General features: G+C 49.7%; 8 protein-coding genes across 8 annotated transcripts; 4 read left to right on the forward strand and 4 right to left on the reverse strand.

The window, feature by feature from the left end:
• Positions 1-4,324: 4,324 nt before the first annotated feature.
• Positions 4,325-6,556, forward strand: PENARI_c004G02636 (uncharacterized protein; the record flags this gene model as incomplete). The annotated part of the gene is made up of 4 exons (XM_022628992.1): positions 4,325-5,367; positions 5,441-5,524; positions 5,592-5,663; positions 5,731-6,556. 4 exons carry the CDS (start codon positions 4,325-4,327, stop codon positions 6,554-6,556), a joined length of 2,025 nt encoding a protein of 674 aa, XP_022491158.1.
• A 1,275-nt stretch (positions 6,557-7,831) lies between these two features.
• Positions 7,832-8,949, forward strand: PENARI_c004G06455 (SET domain-containing protein; the record flags this gene model as incomplete). The annotated part of the gene is made up of 2 exons (XM_022629194.1): positions 7,832-8,662; positions 8,713-8,949. 2 exons carry the CDS (start codon positions 7,832-7,834, stop codon positions 8,947-8,949), a joined length of 1,068 nt encoding a protein of 355 aa, XP_022490978.1.
• A 284-nt stretch (positions 8,950-9,233) lies between these two features.
• mog1 (Ran GTPase-binding protein MOG1) lies at positions 9,234-9,975 on the reverse strand (the record flags this gene model as incomplete). The annotated part of the gene is made up of 2 exons (XM_022629247.1): positions 9,234-9,792; positions 9,899-9,975. 2 exons carry the CDS (start codon positions 9,973-9,975, stop codon positions 9,234-9,236), a joined length of 636 nt encoding a protein of 211 aa, XP_022490766.1.
• Positions 9,976-10,459: 484 nt separating this feature from the next.
• Positions 10,460-12,206, reverse strand: PENARI_c004G05220 (NYN domain-containing protein; the record flags this gene model as incomplete). The annotated part of the gene is made up of 2 exons (XM_022629131.1): positions 10,460-11,080; positions 11,130-12,206. The coding sequence occupies 2 exons, from the start codon at positions 12,204-12,206 to the stop codon at positions 10,460-10,462; spliced, it is 1,698 nt and encodes a 565-aa protein (XP_022490685.1).
• A 701-nt stretch (positions 12,207-12,907) lies between these two features.
• PENARI_c004G00870 (heat shock 9/12 family protein) lies at positions 12,908-13,292 on the forward strand (the record flags this gene model as incomplete). Its single annotated transcript, XM_022628910.1, has 3 exons — positions 12,908-12,941; positions 12,996-13,188; positions 13,250-13,292. The coding sequence occupies 3 exons, from the start codon at positions 12,908-12,910 to the stop codon at positions 13,290-13,292; spliced, it is 270 nt and encodes an 89-aa protein (XP_022491140.1).
• Positions 13,293-13,738: 446 nt separating this feature from the next.
• On the reverse strand, positions 13,739-14,614 carry PENARI_c004G12159 (uncharacterized protein; the record flags this gene model as incomplete). The annotated part of the gene is made up of 1 exon (XM_022629493.1): positions 13,739-14,614. One exon carries the CDS (start codon positions 14,612-14,614, stop codon positions 13,739-13,741), a length of 876 nt encoding a protein of 291 aa, XP_022490705.1.
• Positions 14,615-14,769: 155 nt separating this feature from the next.
• On the forward strand, positions 14,770-17,092 carry cog6 (Golgi transport complex subunit COG6; the record flags this gene model as incomplete). The annotated part of the gene is made up of 3 exons (XM_022629084.1): positions 14,770-15,048; positions 15,105-17,001; positions 17,088-17,092. 3 exons carry the CDS (start codon positions 14,770-14,772, stop codon positions 17,090-17,092), a joined length of 2,181 nt encoding a protein of 726 aa, XP_022490738.1.
• A 756-nt stretch (positions 17,093-17,848) lies between these two features.
• PENARI_c004G03453 (uncharacterized protein) lies at positions 17,849-20,418 on the reverse strand (the record flags this gene model as incomplete). The annotated part of the gene is made up of 3 exons (XM_022629033.1): positions 17,849-18,069; positions 18,146-20,276; positions 20,332-20,418. 3 exons carry the CDS (start codon positions 20,416-20,418, stop codon positions 17,849-17,851), a joined length of 2,439 nt encoding a protein of 812 aa, XP_022491074.1.
• Positions 20,419-20,745: the final 327 nt, after the last annotated feature.

Raw genomic sequence — 20,745 nt, forward strand, 5'->3', positions numbered from 1 at the left:
CAAGAGCGAAAGGAAGGGGGTTGGAGAAGGTGAGAAAATGCTTGGGTGTTATTTTTGGTCGGGAGGGGGCGCTCGTTGTCTAATTTACCGTCACCATTACAGGGAAAGGGTACGTGTTCGACAATCAGGTACTTGGTACCTGATTCCAGTATGCGGGCCCCCTATCCCAGCCAGGTACCCAGGAACCCCATTATTTACCATACCTCCTTGCCCTGATCCTGTGTCTTCCCAGTCTTCCATGTATTCTTTCCCCCAGTCCACTTCTGAATTACGGTTATCGTCCGGCTGTATTTACTCACTTCACCCAATAGCTGTGTCTCTCCACCATCGGATTCCAAGGGAGTCTGGACGGCCCCTGAAACTTGCCCCACCCGGTAACGTTCCATACTTGTGGTCTGTTATGATTACCTGGTATGCAGGGGCGTTGCGATGGTATCTGCTTTTCATTCCTCGTTACTGTGCGCTCTTGCAGTCGAGTTGACTTATCATATACATGTAAAAGTAAAGTAATAGCCTTGGAGGCTACTAGACTGGATATAGTCAGCTACAAATGTGTTCAGTCTGTTCCATGGTTGGTAACCGACGGAACCACAGGCCAACCCTTTCCTACTGTGCTTTTCTTTAACTCTGCTACTCTTGTTTGTTCCGTTTTAATCTCCACGATCGTCAATCCTTTTTCTCTTTTGGCTCTCGGATTTTTAATACCCGGTCCTAACTCAATTCGAGTTTGCCACTTTAATACAAGTGTCTCAAACTGGGGCTGATCGTATTACATTTGACTTTCCGCCGTTGAGCTATCCTTTAAGACAATACAAGTGGCTGGCAAGCCCTCCATACATAGCACTTTTACATATCCACCGTACCACCAAACCAACCACACACATGCAGTAAAACTCAATCGGTCTATATTTATCTCCATTCAGCGCCTACAAATCCTCAACCTTGGATCACTGTACACATTCTCTAAGATGACTAAGACATATATTCTTATCACACATCTTCTTTCCACCTAATTTTACTCTCACACAGACCACATACATATCTATCCACAGTCCCAACATTACCACATTACCATATTACCACTAGTAAGCATCGATAACCCTCCGTTAGACCCAGATATTCGTCTCGGTCCACGCACCAAGTGGATCACCAATTGCTTTTTTTTTTTTTTTTTCTGAGAGCCTCGACTCGCACCAGAGCCTACGCAACAGCATGCGACTACTTTACTCTGTATGCCACACACTTACATATCCAACAGCCATACTACATAGTTATATGTACTTAAACAATGTACCTTGTACACCATCATACCTGCTGCAGGCGCAGGAACCGATACATCAGCTGCACAAAAAAACCGATCGACATGATTCTTATCTTACAGTGTACCCTCCTGATTATTCCCCCCATTATTCCCACTAAGCTCCATCAATTACATTTAAACCGGGGATATGTGCCCATCACTTCCATCTTCCATCCCCTGACGTTCCTGATCGCTAGCTGATCCGATCGCCATGCCAAAAATAACCTGTCGAAATAATCATGGTCTGAACGGGGTCTAGTCACCGATCACTAGCCGGCTGGCTTGCTCTAGTGTAGCACATTTATTGTGCATTTCTACTGTTAGTGTTAGTGTTAGTGTAAGTGTAACCGTATTGCACCCATCTTTCGACACTATACACACACTTGTAAGGAAATGTACACAATTTCCACCCCTATCCCCCCATCTCCCATTTATGAAGCCGAAGCCGAATCACCCTATCTATTTGTCGGAGATGGCTTGACCTGGTGCAGCTAGCCTGAGCCACACGCGTCGATGGCTGCCACTGGCGTTTCTAGAAGCCCCGTACAAGCTCTTCTATTGTTATAGTATCCCTAACCCCTGAATGAAGTCCTCGACCGGGGTTTGCTGTCTCCGTGCCCGGATTTGGCTTTCTTTTTTTTGGTTTTTTGCCACCTGCTCATCTCTGAATATCATTATCAAATGCAAGAGTTCCCTGCACATGTAGCCAGTGGCCAGTAAGGTGTTTTCCATTTTAGTAACCAAGGGGGCTGTGGTCTGGTCTTCTCCACTTTTCGTCTGCGGCGTGATCGTCAATTAGAACCCGGTTTTTGATGTTCTTCTTTTGATTTGTACATGTACGACGGAGTGGAAGGGCCTGAGCGGCGAGGTGCATAATCTTGTTTGATTGAGTATGTTGATTGGTCTGCGCTAATTAGGTGTTATATTGTTGGAGGTCAAAGTTCGATTTGAAACTTGGTTTCGTGTCGATATATATCGGGGATGGGTCTACACTTTCCTGTTATATAACCTAGCATTGTGTATGTAGCTAAACAATCTATGATTTAAGAGCAACCTCTGTAACATTTCTCGCCTTCTATGTATCACTAACAGCCTAGTCATCGCCAGATGTATGCTGTTAGCCAGGATCACCCAAAATGTTTGCCTACTTGTGAAATGGGTTGTGTAAGCTCCTCCCGCTGCACCAATCCTCTATAGATTGCAGTGTATACGGAGTACTAGTCCTAAGTAATATAATCCACGTATACTCGACTACCTAGTATGGGTATGGACAAAGCCTGGGCCTTCCGTTCATCCATACACCAAACAACATACGGTATGGTTTGACACTGCATCTACCAACACATACATAGCAGCGGGCTACGGGGTACTGTAGATCTCCTGCAGCGCCATGGTTACAGGTTACACAAAGTGCCATGATCCCGATTCCTCTTTCCGATCGCTGCTTTGCTGGTTCCACCTATCAAGCCTAGGCCTAGGTGGTTTAAATACTCCGAGATGAGTACCGTTGCTTCGGGTTGAGATGTCTAGGTCGTTACAATTCCTTATGCGCTGGGATGAGTATAGTATCATATTATCTTCATAGGCAACTAAATTACGCAGGATAAACAATTTCATCTAGACAACCAAGGATATCATTTTAAGCTAGCTTACCCTACTTCTATATACCACACCATCACGACAAATATGCATCTCACCAACATATCAAAACCCCCAAGTGATGAGCCAACAAATGCAAATACAAAGTATACAATCCCAAAATCCAACACCGTAAGCAGGGGGAGGCAAGGGTCCGCTGATCCACACCGGCATGGCAAAAGAATGGATCTGATCTACAAGACCAAACGCAAGCCACCAAGCCTCGATCTAGGGACTGACGATCAATAAAACCCAGCGTTTGCTTTCTATACGGTGTGGGGTAGGAGTTTATGTGGCTGTGGCTGACATGCTTCGGAAGTGAATCCATTCCCAACGTTGCTGCATCTAACCTACCACGTACCTAGCTACAATGTCCCTAGCAACCTAGGTGCCTACCTAACTTAATATCAAGGTTAACTTGCCAGATACCGATACCTACATGTACATATATATGTGCAAACTACGTGTATCAAGGGGGTTCGGAGCACCTTCTGTGGCGATTGTGCCTGGGATCGCGGCGGGTCGGCTGTATGTGTATGCACTATTCTCACGTTTGAATAGGACTTTCGGCTTTAGGTGTTTAGAATTGGGACTTAAGGGTCAGTAAGAGGTCAGAGAGGAGATTTGATGGACCTGTGAATTGTATACCATATTTCCATTTGGTCTTTCTTTTGTCACCTCTTTCTTGCCCATTTTCGAGTGCCTCTGGTTGATCATGTACCTAGTCCATAGGCTATTTAGTGTGCTGCTCCTCCATAGAGAATCATCATCCTCTTGATCCTCTTCTCCCTCTCTCTTTAGTAGGAGTCCGCCGCCCGTCACAACCCCGCGCCTCTTGGATTTCAGAGACGAGATCAAAAGAAACCAATATATGTCCCGTCATATAATCCTCCAACAATGCGTCTCTCTGGATGAAACCCGGTTGGACCTTTCCTATGGTGAGTGGTAACCCAGATAGACCAGACTGAGACCTCTCTCCTTCAACGATTACTCACCTACAGAAGTCTTGCAAAAGCCCCCGAGGAAAAACCTTAGGGCGAAGATGAGGAGGTGTCCCCCCAACAAAGTAGAATAAGTGTTGTTTGAAAGCCCATACTTCCCGCTATAGCCAATAGAGGGACAGTCTGGCGGGCGGTGTCACAGGGTTTACGTTGCCGTGCCAACATACCGGAGTCTGTCGACAACTCATCAAAGAAACCCGAGCTAGAAACTAAATGAATCGCTGACAGCTGACACCAGCTCGCCGACGACTACGACACGGTCAGCATAGAAGCTTCAATTGCAGATCCATCCCGTTCATCACCAGCGCCGTGAAGATCTAATCGAGCCAACCGGCAACCAAAAACCCATCGTGTACTACGCCGACGACGTCGCAGTATAGCCATCATGGCTAGGCTCAATTCCGCCAACCCCTTGGTCAACAGGACATCGCCTGAAAAGACGTTGGCCAACATGTCGCCCAAAAAGCCGACACTGAGGCAACTTCCACCACCCACTTCTGACATGTTTGACGACATCTTGTTGGCCAGTGTATCGGGTGCTAGCACGAGGCGACCCGCAACGCAAAATAAGTCGCCAATGCGCACACAAAGCCAGACGCAAAGACGGACTGCTGCTGGGGCCGGAACTTTTGATATACTCCAGGATAGCAATTCGTTTTGCGAGAGTGAAACGGAAAGCCGGGCATCACCTAGCACCAAGAAAAAGCCGAGAGCATTGGGCATCTCCCGTGTCAATTCATTGCTCTTGTCACGGCCTGCTAGACCAGTTCCACCACGACAAAGAGTGTCTATCAAGTCGGATAAAGACGATGACAAGGAGAATGATGTGTCAGATGAATTCACGGAAGAATATCTAGCAGTGAATCGATCATCGCCTAGGCACTCGGCTCTGCAATCGCCAGTCAGGAGCAGCGCATCCCATACATCTGTGAGACAGTCTGTGATTGATGATCGGTATGAGGAAGACCAATCTGAAGGCGATAGCTTTGATTCACTAGACGATTTCATTGTTAGTGACGACAATGAGCCGAGTTATCACGAAATCTCAGAAAATGAGGGCTCAGAAACAGAGGCAGAGATGAGGCGGTCTCCATCCCCCGAGCGCTCACCTAGAAAAAGATTGATTAGAGGAAGAAGGCCGATTTCACAGAGAGAAATAAACATGGAGGAGGAGAGTTTATCGATAGAGGAAGCACTCTCGAGCCCGAAGCAAAAGGAATCGAGCCCGAGAAAAATGGCAGGAGCGACCTCAAGCCCCGGGTGCGAGTCCCCCATCCTCCATGCTGTCGCCCCCGAGCCTCGTGCCGGATCAACATCTTCTTCCCAACTCGGCTTTGACAGCTCCACGCATCTCATCAACTCACTCCGAGAGCTTGAGCTGGATACTGAAGACGAGTCTCCCTCGCCGCCAGCAAGAATTGAGTCAAGGTATGGTTTGCAGCGCTCGCACGTCGACCTCGCCGGCGCCGGAAAGGTCTCTCCTGCTAATCTTCCACTCCAGGCCACAATCCTCTGTCGATTTTTCCTCCCCCCGTGCCAACAGCAAGTCTCACGGCCCGTATGATCTCACAATCGAGCCATTCATGTTAGTTTCATCCGAAGGCGTTGATTCATCTAGTTTTGGGTCGATTTTTCTAACGCTTGGCCTTTAGCCCTACTCTGGAAGCCCCGTCACGACTTCCGAACAAAAACCCCTCTCACTTGCTCGAGACCGAGTCATTCAAGTAAGTCCCATCTGAAGACATTCATTCATCTGATTTAGGGTCAAATTTGCTAACAATTGGCGCTTAGCTCTTCTCCGGAAGCCCCGTCACAGCCTCCAAACCGAAACCCCCTCCACTTCCTCGTCAATCGCTCTGTCACCCCGATCGACAAATCACCAAAAATCATGCCTAAGGTGAAATCCACACCAAAAAAGGCCGCCGACAAGCCGCCAAGCAAGACGGCCCTGAAGAAGGCCGAGGCAGCAGCAAGGCGCCAGGCAAGAGACGAGAAGAAGGCCTTTGACCAAAGCAAAGAGTTATTTGCCGAAACCTTCATCCGAATCCTGGATGAGACCGTCGTCAATGGGGAGATTGCCCGCATGACCCAAGCCACCGGAGGGATCCAGATCAAGTGGAACAACCTCCTCCAGAGTACGGCCGGGCGGGCGAAATTTGGCATATCTCCACCTAAGAGCCCTGGTACCGACTCAGGATACTCAGCCCTAATTGAGCTGAACCCCAAGGTCCTCGACAGCGAGGATCGGATCCTATGCACAGCAACCCATGAGTACTGTCACCTAGTTGATGGCCTGATCTCAAGGCAGAATGGGCACGGGCCCAGCTTTCACCAATGGGCGGCTCGCTGCGTTGAAGCCATGGCTGGTCACCATGACTACGGCGGCGGCCGCATTAAAGTGACCACTAGACACAGCTACGAGATCGACTACAAGTACTCGTGGGTGTGCCAGGCCTGTGGAAGGAAGTACGGGCGGTCCTCAAAGAGCATCAACCCGGAGGTGCAACGGTGTACCTGTCAGAATGGCGGGGGCCTGCTGGTGCAGGTGAAGCCCAAGCCAAGGGCGAAGAAGGCCGTAGGAATTGAGGACAAGGAGAATGAGAACCCGACCCTGTGAATTTTTTCGAGGGTTTGTTTTACTTTTTCTTTACTTTGATTTTATCTTGTTGTGAATATGTACTGAGTATACCAACCTTGTGTCATTAGGTGCTTACTTTCAATAGACAAGCTTACTCTCACCATTAGTTCCCGAGTCTCTTCAGATGACGCTTAGAGTCCGTGCTCTGCAGATCGTGTTTACGAACTATATTAGATATATTGCCCACGAGGGAACGGTTATAAAAACAACGTCGAGTCTGTGTCCTAGAAAGGTTATATGCTGAGATAGGTACTCACTTAGATCGTGCTATATAAGCTATTCTTTGAAGAAGAAGCTCTTAAGATTGATGTGAGGTAGAGCGGTATACAAATTGGATATATAGACGAAAACTCTTCACTCGCCACTAATATCTGGTCATCGATCATCGCTTCTTCTGATTCTGGACCTCCTCCTGGAGGCCGAGGGGCTTCACAGAGAACAGATAAGGGGGCTTTTGACATCGGTGGTCATGTAGGGATCGGAGCGATTTCAAATTTGAAGTCTTTGTTAATACGGACTGGTTAAAAGCTTTCCCATCCTTTGTAGGATAATGATGGTATAGATACCTTGGCGAATTGTTATACAACAGGGGGTCATCATTTGTATAAAGTCCCACCGATGAAGTATGGGACAGTCCCTACACGAAAGCCTCGAAGCGAGTACGACGTTTCGTTCATTGATTTCGTCCTGCTTGGGCCCTCTTTTTTGGCCATTTTCGATAGCCTTAGGCTCTATTTGTTTAAAAATGATGGGTTAATCATATAGGTTATGCACAAGTAGGGGGTGTGAATGGACTTATGGACTAGGTCTGTATAGGTGAGTTTTATTGATCGAATCTACCTCCTGATAAATATCTCTTTGAGTCACGCGTATCACCTTAACTTGCCATCGAGACTCACATTTCCAATAGTTCTCAGTGAACTTCAGGATAAGTGATGGTTACAAGGTGAAACAAAAGATATAACCAATCTTAGAACGCAGCCAAGACAACCCTAACGTTTCTTCCCTTCTCCCATGGGTCGATCGCAAGCGGATCGACCAATGAAGTGCCAGCAATTTATGCTTGAATTCTACCAATCAATGGCAGTCGTTCGGGATAACCTCACATGGCGACCCACCCTTTGCGTAGCCAAACGGAGGGCTTGATTGTGCGGTTCCCAGGGATTCGAAAATCCGGATAAAAAATGATTTCACCCTCAAAACTGACATCGTAAAAAAAAAAGACCCTAGAACACACACCAATTATATTCCATCATGTCCCAAGTTGTATACATCACAGAGTCCGAACCCAGTACAAGTATAGACATCTCCCAAACGCAACCAGATTGGATGCACCCCCAATTAATCCAAAGCACCGATCCGACCAAAGGCCGCCAATTCCGCGCGTCAGGCCTCATCCCCAAAGGCGCCTGTCTCCTCGTGGACCGCCCCTACGCAGTCATCCCCGTCGTGGACGAACCAGCAACGAATGACAACCTCATCTGCAGCAATCCCGCTTGTAATCGCCGGGCTCCTCGCCACTCAGCATCAGCCCGGAATCCATGTCCGAATGCGTGTATCGCGGATGTGATATGGTGCAGCGATGCCTGTCGAGACGCCGATAAAGATCGACATGCTTTTGAATGCACTTGGCTCAAGAGATATGCCGGACCGATTCGCGCTAAATGGGGTGAATACGATTTCGGCATGTTGTGGGTGATTGTTCGTCTGCTTGCTATGCGACAGAGTCAATTGCAGCATGTCGATAGTGGTACTTCTACTTCTCCCAGCCCGAAGAAGTGGAAATATGGTTGGGAGGGTATTGACTCGTTGTGCGGTTCTGCTGATACCTGGTCTCATGATAAAGTCCGCGCTTGGACGACTCTCGTGAAGAAGTATCTCCAAAATGGCCCTGTACTGCCGCATGGCATGACGTCGGATCGGGTCCTCCATCTCATCTGTCAGGAAGAGGCCAATTCTTTTGGCCTTTACCCTCGAGCAACAGGTGTCGTTCCTTTGCCGTACCCTCCAATCGATAGAGGAGAGCAGTTCGCCGCTGCGGTTTATCCTATTGCGGCAATTGCTAATCATTCGTGTCTGCCAAATGTAAGTGGTTCCATCTAAATTATGAGAGGAGTCTACTAAACGAAATCAAGATCACCCACAAACCTGATGAGCAGGGACGTATGGTCTTTACTGCGTCTCGTGATATCGTTCCCGGAGAGGAATGCTGCATCTCGTACTTCGATCTGACCCAATATACGGCTTTGGCCTCCCGTCGGGAACATCTTCGTCAATCATTCAAGTTTGTTTGTCAGTGTGAACGATGTCTTTCTGAAGAGCCCGCAGATGAACCTACAGAATGGAATGCCATGCCGATGATGGATTTGTGATTATTGTCAGGCGTGCTTGGTTTGGTTACAGGCGTTTGAGATTGATTTATCCATAGAACATATTGCATAGCGTCATATCACAGCAATTGAACCTCTTATGATATAACAACGATACATCTTCATGGTCCTTGAATACCCCAAAAGTAAGATGATTGATAGAGGTTGATCAATTTCATATCTAAATAGGTATCTATCTACTCGTCCCAAAAATGCCGACGACATCTTCATTTCCAATCCATATCCCATCATAAACCCATCATCATCATCTCACACCGAATCCAAACCTAAACAAAGAGCCCCCAATCACAAATCTCCAACGTCTCAACCAAAGCTCCAACAATCCCCTCAGCAACCTTCACCTCCATGTTAAACCCCTCCTCATTCCCCTCCTTCTCGAACTCCTCACGAGGAACGTTAAAAAAGATCAACAAATCGGTCTCCTGCGCCTCAAGCCTCACAAGCAAAGAATGACACTGCACCGTAGCAAACAGCGTAGGATCCTCCTTCTTAGGCGTAGTAAACGAAACAGCACTCCGATAAGCCTTAACAGAAGCCGAACCGGACGGCGCTGAAGACGAAATCCGGGGAATATCCACGCGCTGCGGAGGGGCGAGCATCTGCATGGTGTCGCCTTCGTCGCAGAGATCGTGGAGGTGGTACAGGACCGCGGCTTGGTCGATTGAGTCTGGGCCCGAGACTGGGATTGGGGGTTGGTGAGTTAGAGTTGAGAGTGTGCTTTGTGCCTCTTCCTCTGAGACGCGCTGGTTGATTTCGATGATTAGGGTTGAGAGTGTTGTTGGTGAGAGGAAGAGCTCTTGGTGGTCTGGGACTTCGCGGAGTGTGCTGACTTGGGGTTAGCTGGTTTTCTCTCTGTTTGAAATTTTGGAATTTGGGGTTTGATCATGTAGAGAATCATGGGGGATGCTATGATGGTGGGATTTATACTGACCTGGAGTCGATCCAGCCTTGTGGCACGACGCCTTTAATGGCTCCGCCGAAGAACTCTTGTTCTCTAACTTGCGACATGTTTGGATTGAAAGTCTTGGTAGATGATTTGGTTCTTGGGCTCTGTTTATCAGAATTGATCTGTTGGTTCGAGTATTTGCGGATTCTCCGAGATAATGCCAAGAACTGACTGACTTTTTTTTTCTGGCTCGTTTGCTTTCAGTTTCGACAACACAGAGCCTGAGAATAGGAGGAATAAATCTGGGATGTACAGAGACTCAATAGCAATATATAGATGCAGATGAGGCTCGCTAGTTTTAGGTAGACAAACGTGAGGCAGCAGTGCGGGTGGTGGTGTTCCGCCCAATGACGTTCCGCTTGGCGGGGTCAGGACTACATTACATGTAACAAACTAGTAGTTGCAGCATACGAGTGACTCAATATAATAAATGCAGAGACATATGATTCATGCTGTGATCGAGGTTGTTAATCTAACAAGTGCGGACATAGCTAGCATTTACCCAGCCATCCTTTTTCTAGCACTGACTCAAAGCGTCCGTCCATATTACTCGAACAGCTCTTCGATGTACGTATCCAGCTCAACCATCTTGAAACGATCGCCCCATTTGGCGCGGAACTCCTTCTTGCGATAAGCATAGCTTGTAACTTGGGTGAAGCTAACAAGCTCAACAGACCAGCCGCGCTGAAGAGCGCGCTCAACCATGCGCATAAAACCGCCCGAAAACTCGGCAACGGCCGCATCTCCAGTCGCCAGAACAATCGTCGCCGGTTCATCCGTGTCTAAAAGACTCTCCAGGATCTTCAGGTGCAGAATTTCGTCCACACCCTGCTCGACCCATCGCTCTCCAGAGGGGGCGACCGTTTCAGGACCGCCTGACGCCCCCTGGGAGCCAGAGCCAGGAATCTTCCGGGACTTGTTGTTGCGGCGGGGTGTGGTGTACTTAACTTTGTGCACACGATCTAAAATGTTTGCTTCGTAGCCCAGCGTTTCGGCTTCGTCGATGGAGGGCAATCTATCCGAGCCGACCAAGACTCTCTTGGCGGCGTGGCGGCCCCGTTCCATGATCAGGGCAAGGTTGGCAAATGACATGTGGACACGACGGATTCGTGTCGTGAGAGGAATATTGCGGGAGTATTTCACCGCATCGTGGAATCCTACCATGATCTGATATGTGTTAGCTTATGACTTGAATGGAAAAGAGGATTGAACATACGTTGGAAATATCAACAAAGATATGAATGGAGTCAGAAACAACGCCTTTGCGGGGAGACTTTTTGATAGACTGTCCCACCGAGGATACGATGCTGGCATATTCAGGGAAGTCTTTGAGAAGTTTGGTCATCAAGGATACTCTTCGCTCAGTCGACGATTTGTATATGGTGGACTGAACACGGTTTCCAGGACCGAGAGCTGTGATGGCGTTTGCATTTAAAGCAAAGTCTTGATCCTCAAATGAGGACGGTGGTGTATCGTAACGGCTGGCTTGGGCGTCTGGCGTTCCGATTTGGGCCGGGACAAAAGCCAGGGCCCCAAATTTCTTAGGGGTGGGACGATCAAAAATAAAGCTAGAGTCGGACTCCGCTCCAGCACTAGCTTCGGAAGAGTAGGCTGCATTGCTGATATTTGTTTGTGTCTCCTTGCGAGCAACCCGGTGTTGCGTTCTCGCTTTGGGAGTATCAAGATTACCGGCGCCAGCGATGGTTCTTGAAGGGGTTCGTGGAATATCAAATTCTACCTTGTCATCCGTGCCAGTAGACTCGTGTCCCGATTTCCGCTGCAAGATAGTGACTGGTTGAGGTCGTGGTGAACGTTTTGAAGAACGGCCACTGGTATCTTGGAAGGTCTTGGACTTTGATTTGTCAACCGAAGAGGTTTTGGACGGAAGAGGGGCAGATGACTCGATAGAGCTGCGGTGCGATACTTGATTGATAGGTCGCTTGAAAATGCTGAAAGCCGGCGAGGCTTCGAGTGACCGTTGGGTATCCTCGGGTTTGGAGTTTGTGGTAACTGTAGCCGGAGTGACGCTGGGGGTTGGGAGGCCGCCCAAGAGGTCCCAAAGGGAACCGAAGTCACCTAGCTTGGTGTGACTGCGCTTAGAAGTAAGGCCAGGGGCCTGGACACTAGCACCATTGTTGACGTTTTTCTTGGGCTGATCTTGAGGAAGGTCAGCCGGGTATTCCGGTGGGCAACTTGATCTCGCCGAGGTGCCCTTGTACGTGGGGGACCGCAGGAGATCAAGTGCCTGGGTGAAGTCCCAGCTCGAAGACTCGGTTGAATCAGATGCAACCATTGACGGCTAGCAAGAATGAAACGAATGATAGGAACGGAGTTGTGAATAGAGATGAACGACAAAGGAAGAAATCGAGATTCACTGTGGGTTTCCAAAATAGTGATTGAGTTCTAAGTCATGTGTCAGGTGAGAACACGTGGAGGCAAACAGTCTCCTTCCACATCGTGAGTCCAAGTGAGTGTTAGCATAGAGCAATCTAGAGGTCCAACACGATGAGTCGATGCCCAAGACAGTGACGGTGGCGGTGTATGCATTTTGCTTCTATCGACCGCCTTCTACTCCTAGAGACATGTGAGGCAGAATTTCACGTGATGATAACATGATAAGCTTACACGTGCTGCTATCGCCACAGCTTCATCCCCAACGTCATTGTATGAGCACGCCACAGGACCCCTGTAAGAAACGTCATCTACAGTTGATGCTAGGAGGAAAGATGATCGGAGTGACAAGCTATCCATACAAGTGATTTGTCTAGGGTCCCGGCCCAGCTGGAGCATTCCAAGGTTTCCAAGTTAGTACATGCAGTAGTCACTTTGTATAGTTGATGTGACAAACGACGTCATGTTCTTTTTTGTTGCACTGAAAGTAAAGAGCCCTATATAAACACTCTTGATCCCTCAGACTTTCTTCCTTCTTCATCAACTCTTATCCTCCAAACCCATACTACGTTTCAAACCAACTACCAACTTTCAAGCTTCATCATGTCTGACGCAGGACGCAAGGACTTCTCCACCAGTACGTGACACTTCCTGCCTGAGTTACAGAATATCAATGTTGACCCCCCTACAGAGGCCAAGGAGGAGATCACTCCCAACTCCACCAAGTCCACCCAGGACAAGGTCAAGGAGACTGTCACCGACACCAGCGATCGTGTTGCCCGTGGCTTCCAAACCGATGACAGCAAGGGTGCTGGCCAGGAGACCTTTGACAAGACCCAGCGCTCCCATGACAACAACGCTCACGGTGGTGCCTCCGGCTCCATGTAAGCTACCACACTGCCACTGATACACTGATACACAAGATCAACTGCTAACCATACCCAGTGTCGACAAGGCTAAGGATTTCGTTGGCCTCGGCAACAAGTAAGAGGATATCCCTCTAAACTGAATGATTACTATCAGTCATTCCACATCCCTCGGGATTGCCCGGCTATCACGATGAATCACGTTGAATTACGGGCCCATGATACCATTTGCTTTTCGATACTCATAACATGATACTCTCAAGGCCCATTATCAATTAAACACCTTGATTTCAACTTGTTTCATTACGTAGAACCATACTGGGCGTAGAGTATTGCAGAAAAGAACAATCATTGCTATAGCCATGATTGGAGACGTCTTAACTATCCCGGCTTCCATCTGTCCCCTCTATGTTTGGGAAAATGAAGCTTGGAAACGGTTCCCCTCCCAATAGCAACACAAGATTTGAAGAGAAGCCCTTTTTGATTCTCCCTACAGTGTGACTCTGTCTACCTTTTTCCGTGTGTAGATTTTGGTGTAGACCTCGTATTGATTGACATACGGAGCTTGCTACCCATCAACCAACTTGCCAAACATCGAATCTCGCTGCCGCGTAAGCTGCTCAAGCTCTCGTTCTAGCTCTTTATATTTTGCTCGTGCCCCTGAGACATCCTTGGGGAGATCATGGTACGCCCTAACCCGGGCCTGTAGTGACTTGACCGTCTCCCGCAGCCGGATGACACTCTCCTCTTCAGCCATAAGCTCATCAATAGTTGGTCCTTGGGGCTGGACTCTTTCCAGTGAGGCGATACGATCCTGGTACTCCCCAACCTTAACCCCGAGCGTCTTCGTCCCGCGTGTCCACTCCGACGTCAAGCGTTGTGTATCTGAAGGTATCTCATACGCAGTGTCGGTTTTCAGCTCTTCGAGCTCTGTCTGTAGCCGTGCAAGCTCCTGCTCAAGATATCGACGCAAAGTGTCGACCTTTGTCATTTGTTCCTGGGCCTCGAACTCCTCCACTGTAAGCTCCACAATTGACTGCCCCAGATCCCCCATGTTCGGATCCAGAGTATTGCCAAGAGCTACAGCAGAGTCCGCCAGATCTTCTAGATCCCGTCTCCCCTTGTCATCAAGACACATTTCGACCTCATCCAGGAGCTGGTTTTTCTGTTTCTCATGTGGGTCTTTGCGTTCGAACTCCTCCCGTACTTTGTAGGCATGAACTGCTTCTTCGCGCGCTCGTTGTTGGAGAGCAGCTTCTTCATCGGCGGAATCATTGGCTGCAGCCAGCGTCAGGAGTACGCGGAGGGTATCTTCATTGCGCTCGAATTGAGGTACTGGTTTGGGTGCGTATTGTCGGTTGAGCCAAGAGTTGACGTAGGCCCAATCTTTGGCTTGAATGGCAGCCTGGCGGGCCTTTGCCGGTGAGACCAGTGGACTATCCATGGGGTCAATTAGAGCAAAGTAATTGAATAAAACAAGTCGTGGAGTGGGAAAAACGAAGGTGTTTGTTGATGTTGATAAGAGCTACGAAGGCGGTCGACTGTGAGCTTGTCCTCTACTCTCCCCCACCGACCTCCGCTGCATTGCTTGCACCAACAATGACCAGCTATTTCCAACCAGGTGTCAGCAATGGCGCAAACTCACCGGCCTCGCCCCTGTCTCCGCCAGCACAGCGCTCGACTGCTCTTACCAATCGCTTGACGACAGTTCTCTCCGCGTCATATGCGGACTCGGACATTCGGGACTCCCTGGAGACGTTGAACATAAGAGGGGTCCACAACTCCGCTGAGACGCGACGACAGCTTCGACTGGATGTACAGAAGGAAGTTGTCGACTGCAATGCGGAGATTGTCAGGGACTTTGGAAAGGTGGCCGAGGTATGTCTCCTGTTGCGATCTGCATCGCATGTCTAATTGCTCAATTACAATGACAGCAACTACAACGGATCGGAACCGTGATCACAGCCTTGAACCAAACGTGCGATGATATGCGCAAACGAATCAACCTGGCGAAGCAGGATACCACGCCCGTGCTCGAGGAGGCCAATGTCCTCATGGCCCAGAGGAAAGAGACCGAAACCAAGCAGCAGCTTTTGGACGCCTTTTCCAAGCACTACATAATTCCGGAGGAGGACTTGATGATCTTGATGTCAGCCGAGGAGCCTGTCGACGAGCGGTTCTTCGATGTGCTGGCTCGTGTCAAACAAGTGCACCACGACTGCGAAGTCCTGCTCGGCGGTGAGAACCAGCGATTGGGCTTGGAGTTGATGGAATTGAGCACTCGGAACCTCAATTCCGCATACCAGAAGCTCTACCGGTGGGTCCAGAAAGAGTTTAGATCCTTGAATTTGGAGGATCCCCGGATCAGCAGCTCAATTCGCCGTGCTCTGCGAGTGTTGGCAGAACGCCCAAGCCTGTTCCACAGCTGTCTGGATTTTTTTGCCGAAGCGCGCGACTATATTCTATCTGATGCTTTCCACTACGCTCTGACGGATGCTGTTTCCGGGGCGAACGGCCCTGCTGTGGGTGATCGCAGTGTCAAGCCAATTGAGTTTTCGGCGCATGATCCACTGCGGTACATTGGTGATATGCTCGCATGGGTACACTCAACGACTGTATCAGAGCGAGAGGCCCTTGAGTCGCTGTTCGTCGATGATGGGGATGAGCTCGCTCGGGGTATCCAGGCTGGCCTGAGTAGCGAGCCCTGGTCTCGGATTGATGAGGACCAAGAAGAGACCTTTGACGGCCGAAAGGCGCTCAGTGATCTGGTCAACCGTGACCTTACTGGAGTGTCTCGGTCACTGCGGCAGAGAGTTGAGCTCGTCATCCAGAGCCACGATGACCCCGTCACTTGCTTCAAAGTCGTGAACCTACTCTCGTTCTACCGTACCACATTCACCAAGCTAGTGGGCTCACAGTCTCACCTTGTGGATCTGATCCAGAACTTGGAGAAGTTCACTCTTGGGCACTTTGAGACTTTGATGCGCGACCAGATTAGCGCCTTGGCTGGTGACCCCGTTGCATTGACTCCACCTGAAGATCTGTCGCCTCCGCAGTTCTTATTAGATGCATTGGAAGGCTTGAGCTTGCTCATGAAGACACACGAGGGCTCCGTGGGACCTGAAGATCTATCCCCAGACTCAAACAACGAGAACCAGTTCACCTCCGTGCTCCGGGCCGCTTTCGATCCCTTCTTGACCCTCGCCCGGTCCTCATCCGACGAACTCAAAACTACGACTGCGCAAACCATATACCGCACCAACATCATCCTTGTAGCCCGCGAAACACTGTCACCCTATCCCTTTGCCAGCGCCACGCATGTCCCCCCTCTATCCGCAGCGCTATCAACACTACGCAACGACTTACTCGACACCCAACATGACTTCCTCCTCGAAACCTCAGGCCTCCAAGCCCTCCTCGAAGCTTTAGAGCCATTTTCACGAACCAAGGACTCAGAGACAACAGAAGAGGCAGAGAAGCCAGACCAACAGAAGCCCCACCTAGCCGACCTAGCCACCCTTCCAGCCTTCCAACCAGAATCCCTGATAACATCCAGCCAACAACTGGACGACTTCCTCCCATCTGCACTGATGGACGCAACCGACAACCTCAAGCGTGTACAGAGCGTCTCCCTCGTGCAGAGCGTAACAGAAGATGCAATTGAAGCATTCTGCCGTGACTTTGAGTTCGTCGAGGGTATGATCATTGCCGCGGATGAAGCAAGAGGAACTGTCCATGTGAATCTGGGGACTGGTGGTAGTGTCATCAGTGGCCGCAGTGGTAGATCGGGTAATAAGACTGAAGCTAGTCAGAAGGCTGAGGATGAAGAAGGTGAGGATCAGTGGAGTTTGAGGTCGTTGTTCCCGCGGACGACGGGAGAAATCAGGGTGTTGTTGAGTTGATACTACAGCCAATAGCCTAAGATATATAGTAAATATGAGGTTCTACATTGCATCGTACCCATTGAACAAATGTGAATAGACATAGCTTGGACGTCAAGGGTTAGAGGACATGATGTTGAAGATATGCGACTTGACGTTGGACATTCCCTGATAAACATAAGTTAATAAAACTGTCTTATCAAATGACCATCCTTGATTCACTGTGGTCGGTTATTACCACAACCGATTGTTCAGGCGCGGGAAAAGAGGTTGGAGGCTTCGAAGTGCCTTCACCACCTACCAAGAATTGTATGCAATAGTGATAAGTTACTGTATTTGAGTTCCGTAGATTACTATTCGGGATGGTTCAAAAAGGTTGTCTGAATTGCTACATAAGATACATTAAACCGATCCCAAAATCGAGGTATTACCCTCCTCCCATCTAAGACAAGCATATCATGTCATGCACCAAGTCCAACACCAAGATCCATCAAGCCACCGTCCGATCCTTGAAGCAGACGCCATAGCACCAAACAAAGTCAAAGACAAAGACGGAGATAGAGACAGAGAAAATAAAGCAGAAAATAGGATAGAAAACGAAAGATAGCCAGTCCCAAATCAGACTAGCGGACCTAGCTTTCAAGTACAGCAAAAAAGATAGAGAGAGAAAAGAGGAAAAAAGAAAAACACCATGACAATTCCATTCCTATAATCATATCAAGCATATAACTCCCCACGCAAGAAATAGAGGGATAGAAAGAAAAATAGCAGGACACCAAGATGAGAAACGAATCACTCTAACCACCTCGCTCACCGAACTCCTTAGCCCACTCTTCATACCTCCGTAACCCGTCAGGGGAGACACTAGGCCGGATAGAATAAAGACTAGCCTCGAAGTCCTGGAAGATGATTGCTCGGATTTGATCCATTGGGGTGTGGAGGAGGGCTTCGCCTAGATTACGTAGGGGGCCCATGGCGGCGTCTTTTGCGAGGGCTGTTATGTCTGAGCCGGAGAAACCTGGGAGTGGGGTTAGCATGTAATTCGGATTCTGATGGGGATGGGGATGAGGATGATGAAGATGAGGATAACATACCTTCTGTTACATGAACCAGAACCTGGATATCTTCATCACCAAGCCCATGATGCTGATGACTTAGTAGCTTGCGAAGCTGCTGCTCACGGACATGATGCTCCGGCAGAGGAATATACTGCCGACGAACGAATCGGCGACGAGCAGCCTCGTCAATATCCCAAGGCATATTGGTAGCAGCTAGGACGAGGACCCGACTAGCGTCGCCTTCCTTCTTCTCACGACTAGTCTGTTCGCGACCCGCAGCCGCACGCTGAAGATCAGACCATTGAACGAGGAATTCAGTCTTGGAGCGACGAGATGCCTCGTGCTCGGAGCCGGATGATCGGGCAGAGAGAAGAGAGTCGATCTCGTCGACGAAGATGATGGATGGAGCGAGGGCTTTGGCGAGACCGAACAAAGCGCGCACGAGCTTCTCGCTTTCACCGTGCCATTTCGATGTCAGGCTTGATGCAGAGACGGAGAAGAATGTTGATTTTGATTCTGTGGCTACTGCACGTGCGAGCATGGTTTTGCCTGTACCCGGGGGTCCAAACAGGAGCATTCCACGAGCTGGTTCTCGGAGACCGGAGAAGAGATCTGGTCGAAGGAATGGATAGACCACTGCTTCTTTGAGGGAATTTTTGGCGCCTTCTAATCCAGCTATATCGTCCCAGTGCACTTCGTCGCCGCGCACCACGATGTCGTTTAGGATCTGCTTCGCTGATTGCGGATCCACGCCCTTGGGTAGCTTATTCATAATCTTGGCCAGATCGTCATTCTCTCCTTCGTCTTCATCTTCGGCCTCGTTCTCACTTGATTTTTCTGAAAACTCCGGGTCACTTGAAGGTGGTGTCTCCCTCCTTTTGACCGGTGGGGGTTTCCGCCGTGTTGCACTGTCGCCGTTCCTTGGTGAGACAGCCATCCGATTGATACCGCGATGGAGGTCATCGCCACTACCAGATGATGGAGAGGCACGGGTTGTTGAAGCCATGGCAGGAGTTCTAGGCGCAGACTTCGTTCGCTGCTTATCGCTCGAATTTGCTTCACGGTCCAGCCGGGGTGTCACCGTCCGGGAGTTCTGCTCAGATCTAGTAGTCTGGACCGGGCGGCTCGACGGCTGAGACGACCGCAAAGCCACGGGTTTAGGTTTGATAGATGGTTTAGGTGGACCCCCGAAGTCATCCGGATCCGGCATAGATATGGGAGAAGGAGGTACTTTTTGGCGTTCAGATGAAGGCTGAGGACGGCGCGGAGGAGGTTGAGAAGGCGACTTAGGTGAAGACCGCTTCGGCGACGAACGATGAGGCTCCCGCCAGTGGGCAGCAGGGATTCGGTCTTCGGTTAAGTTTCGGGAAGTGCGAACCCTCGCCGGAGGCTCATCCCCAGAACTCGATTTTGGATCCAAGTCTCGCCGGAGAGCATCGTTGGCGGCGCTTTGCCTAGAAGCTGCAGCTGCACCGCTCACAGGCTTCTCCCCCGATCCCGACGGAGAGCGATAGATATTACCCCATGCCAGACCGGCAGCCGTGGAAGCAGCAGGCCGCAAGTCCTTCTTCTTCGAAGCAACCTTCACTTTTTTGCCATCTTTCTTTCCATTTTTCTTTCCATCAGTGCTGCGCAGAGTCGTCAACATCGGTTTCCGGCGCTCAGGACTGGATCCGCGCGACTTCGTCTTGCCCGAAGAATTCGAATTCACTCGTAGCGCCGGCGTAGCAGTCGACGCCAGTGCCGGACCAGCATCGTCGTAGACATGATGCGATTCATAGCTCGTCCTCTTTGGCAGCGCCGGGCGACCGGGTATGGCGGCGGGTTTGGAAAGGTCGGTGTAGCCCACAGCAGGGATAGTTCCATCTCCGATCCAGCCGGGAGGGTTGGAAGACGGTGGCGGCACGCTAGGGACAGATTTGCCCTTGACAAGAGTCGCAGGCTCTTTACTACCGTTCGCCTCTGACGATTCCTTCCTGCTCGCTCGGAGGGCACCTAGCAGATCGACCCTTTCTCGGCATTGGATCTCTAGCGCTCGGATGGAATCCTGCAGGGCTTTCTCGGTTTCGGATTTCGGGGTGTAATTCGACGGTACGCGGCGGGCATTGTGATGGTAAATAGTCTCGAGAGCGGATCGCCAGGACCGTAGTGCTTCTTCTTCATTGTTCTGAGATAATGAGCGTTGCGAACCGGGGCCTAACCGCTAGCGTGCGTGCACTTACCTGGCCCTCAAAGTATACCGCGGTCGAGCATGCGAGGTAACACTCGTCATACGTCTTCTGCATGGAAGACGCAGGCCTTGGGCGCATCATTGGGAATAAACAAGCCCGCCCGCATCGAGGTCAAGTTGATGTGGTGGTAAACGATGATCTCCCGAAGATGAGGGGGAGGAATTTTCGCGTGACGTCGTCGGATTTGGCAGTTACGCATGCGTCTAGAAACGTTTGACCATTTTTATATAACATTAAAAAAAGATATCTCTAGATTCCCATCTATGGCATAATAAAACACTAGGGAACCCAGCCCTCATTCCAACGCCGTAAATTGAGAAAAAAAGAGTCTCCCCGTTTTTGGTCCAAACTATACATTGCCAACGCTTTTCATAAAAAGTCCACATGCAGATGTTCCTCCCAAAT

This window comes from Penicillium arizonense, assembly GCF_001773325.1.
Source record: "Penicillium arizonense strain CBS 141311 chromosome Unknown PENARI_contig004, whole genome shotgun sequence".
Taxonomy (NCBI): Eukaryota; Fungi; Ascomycota; class Eurotiomycetes; order Eurotiales; family Aspergillaceae; genus Penicillium; species Penicillium arizonense.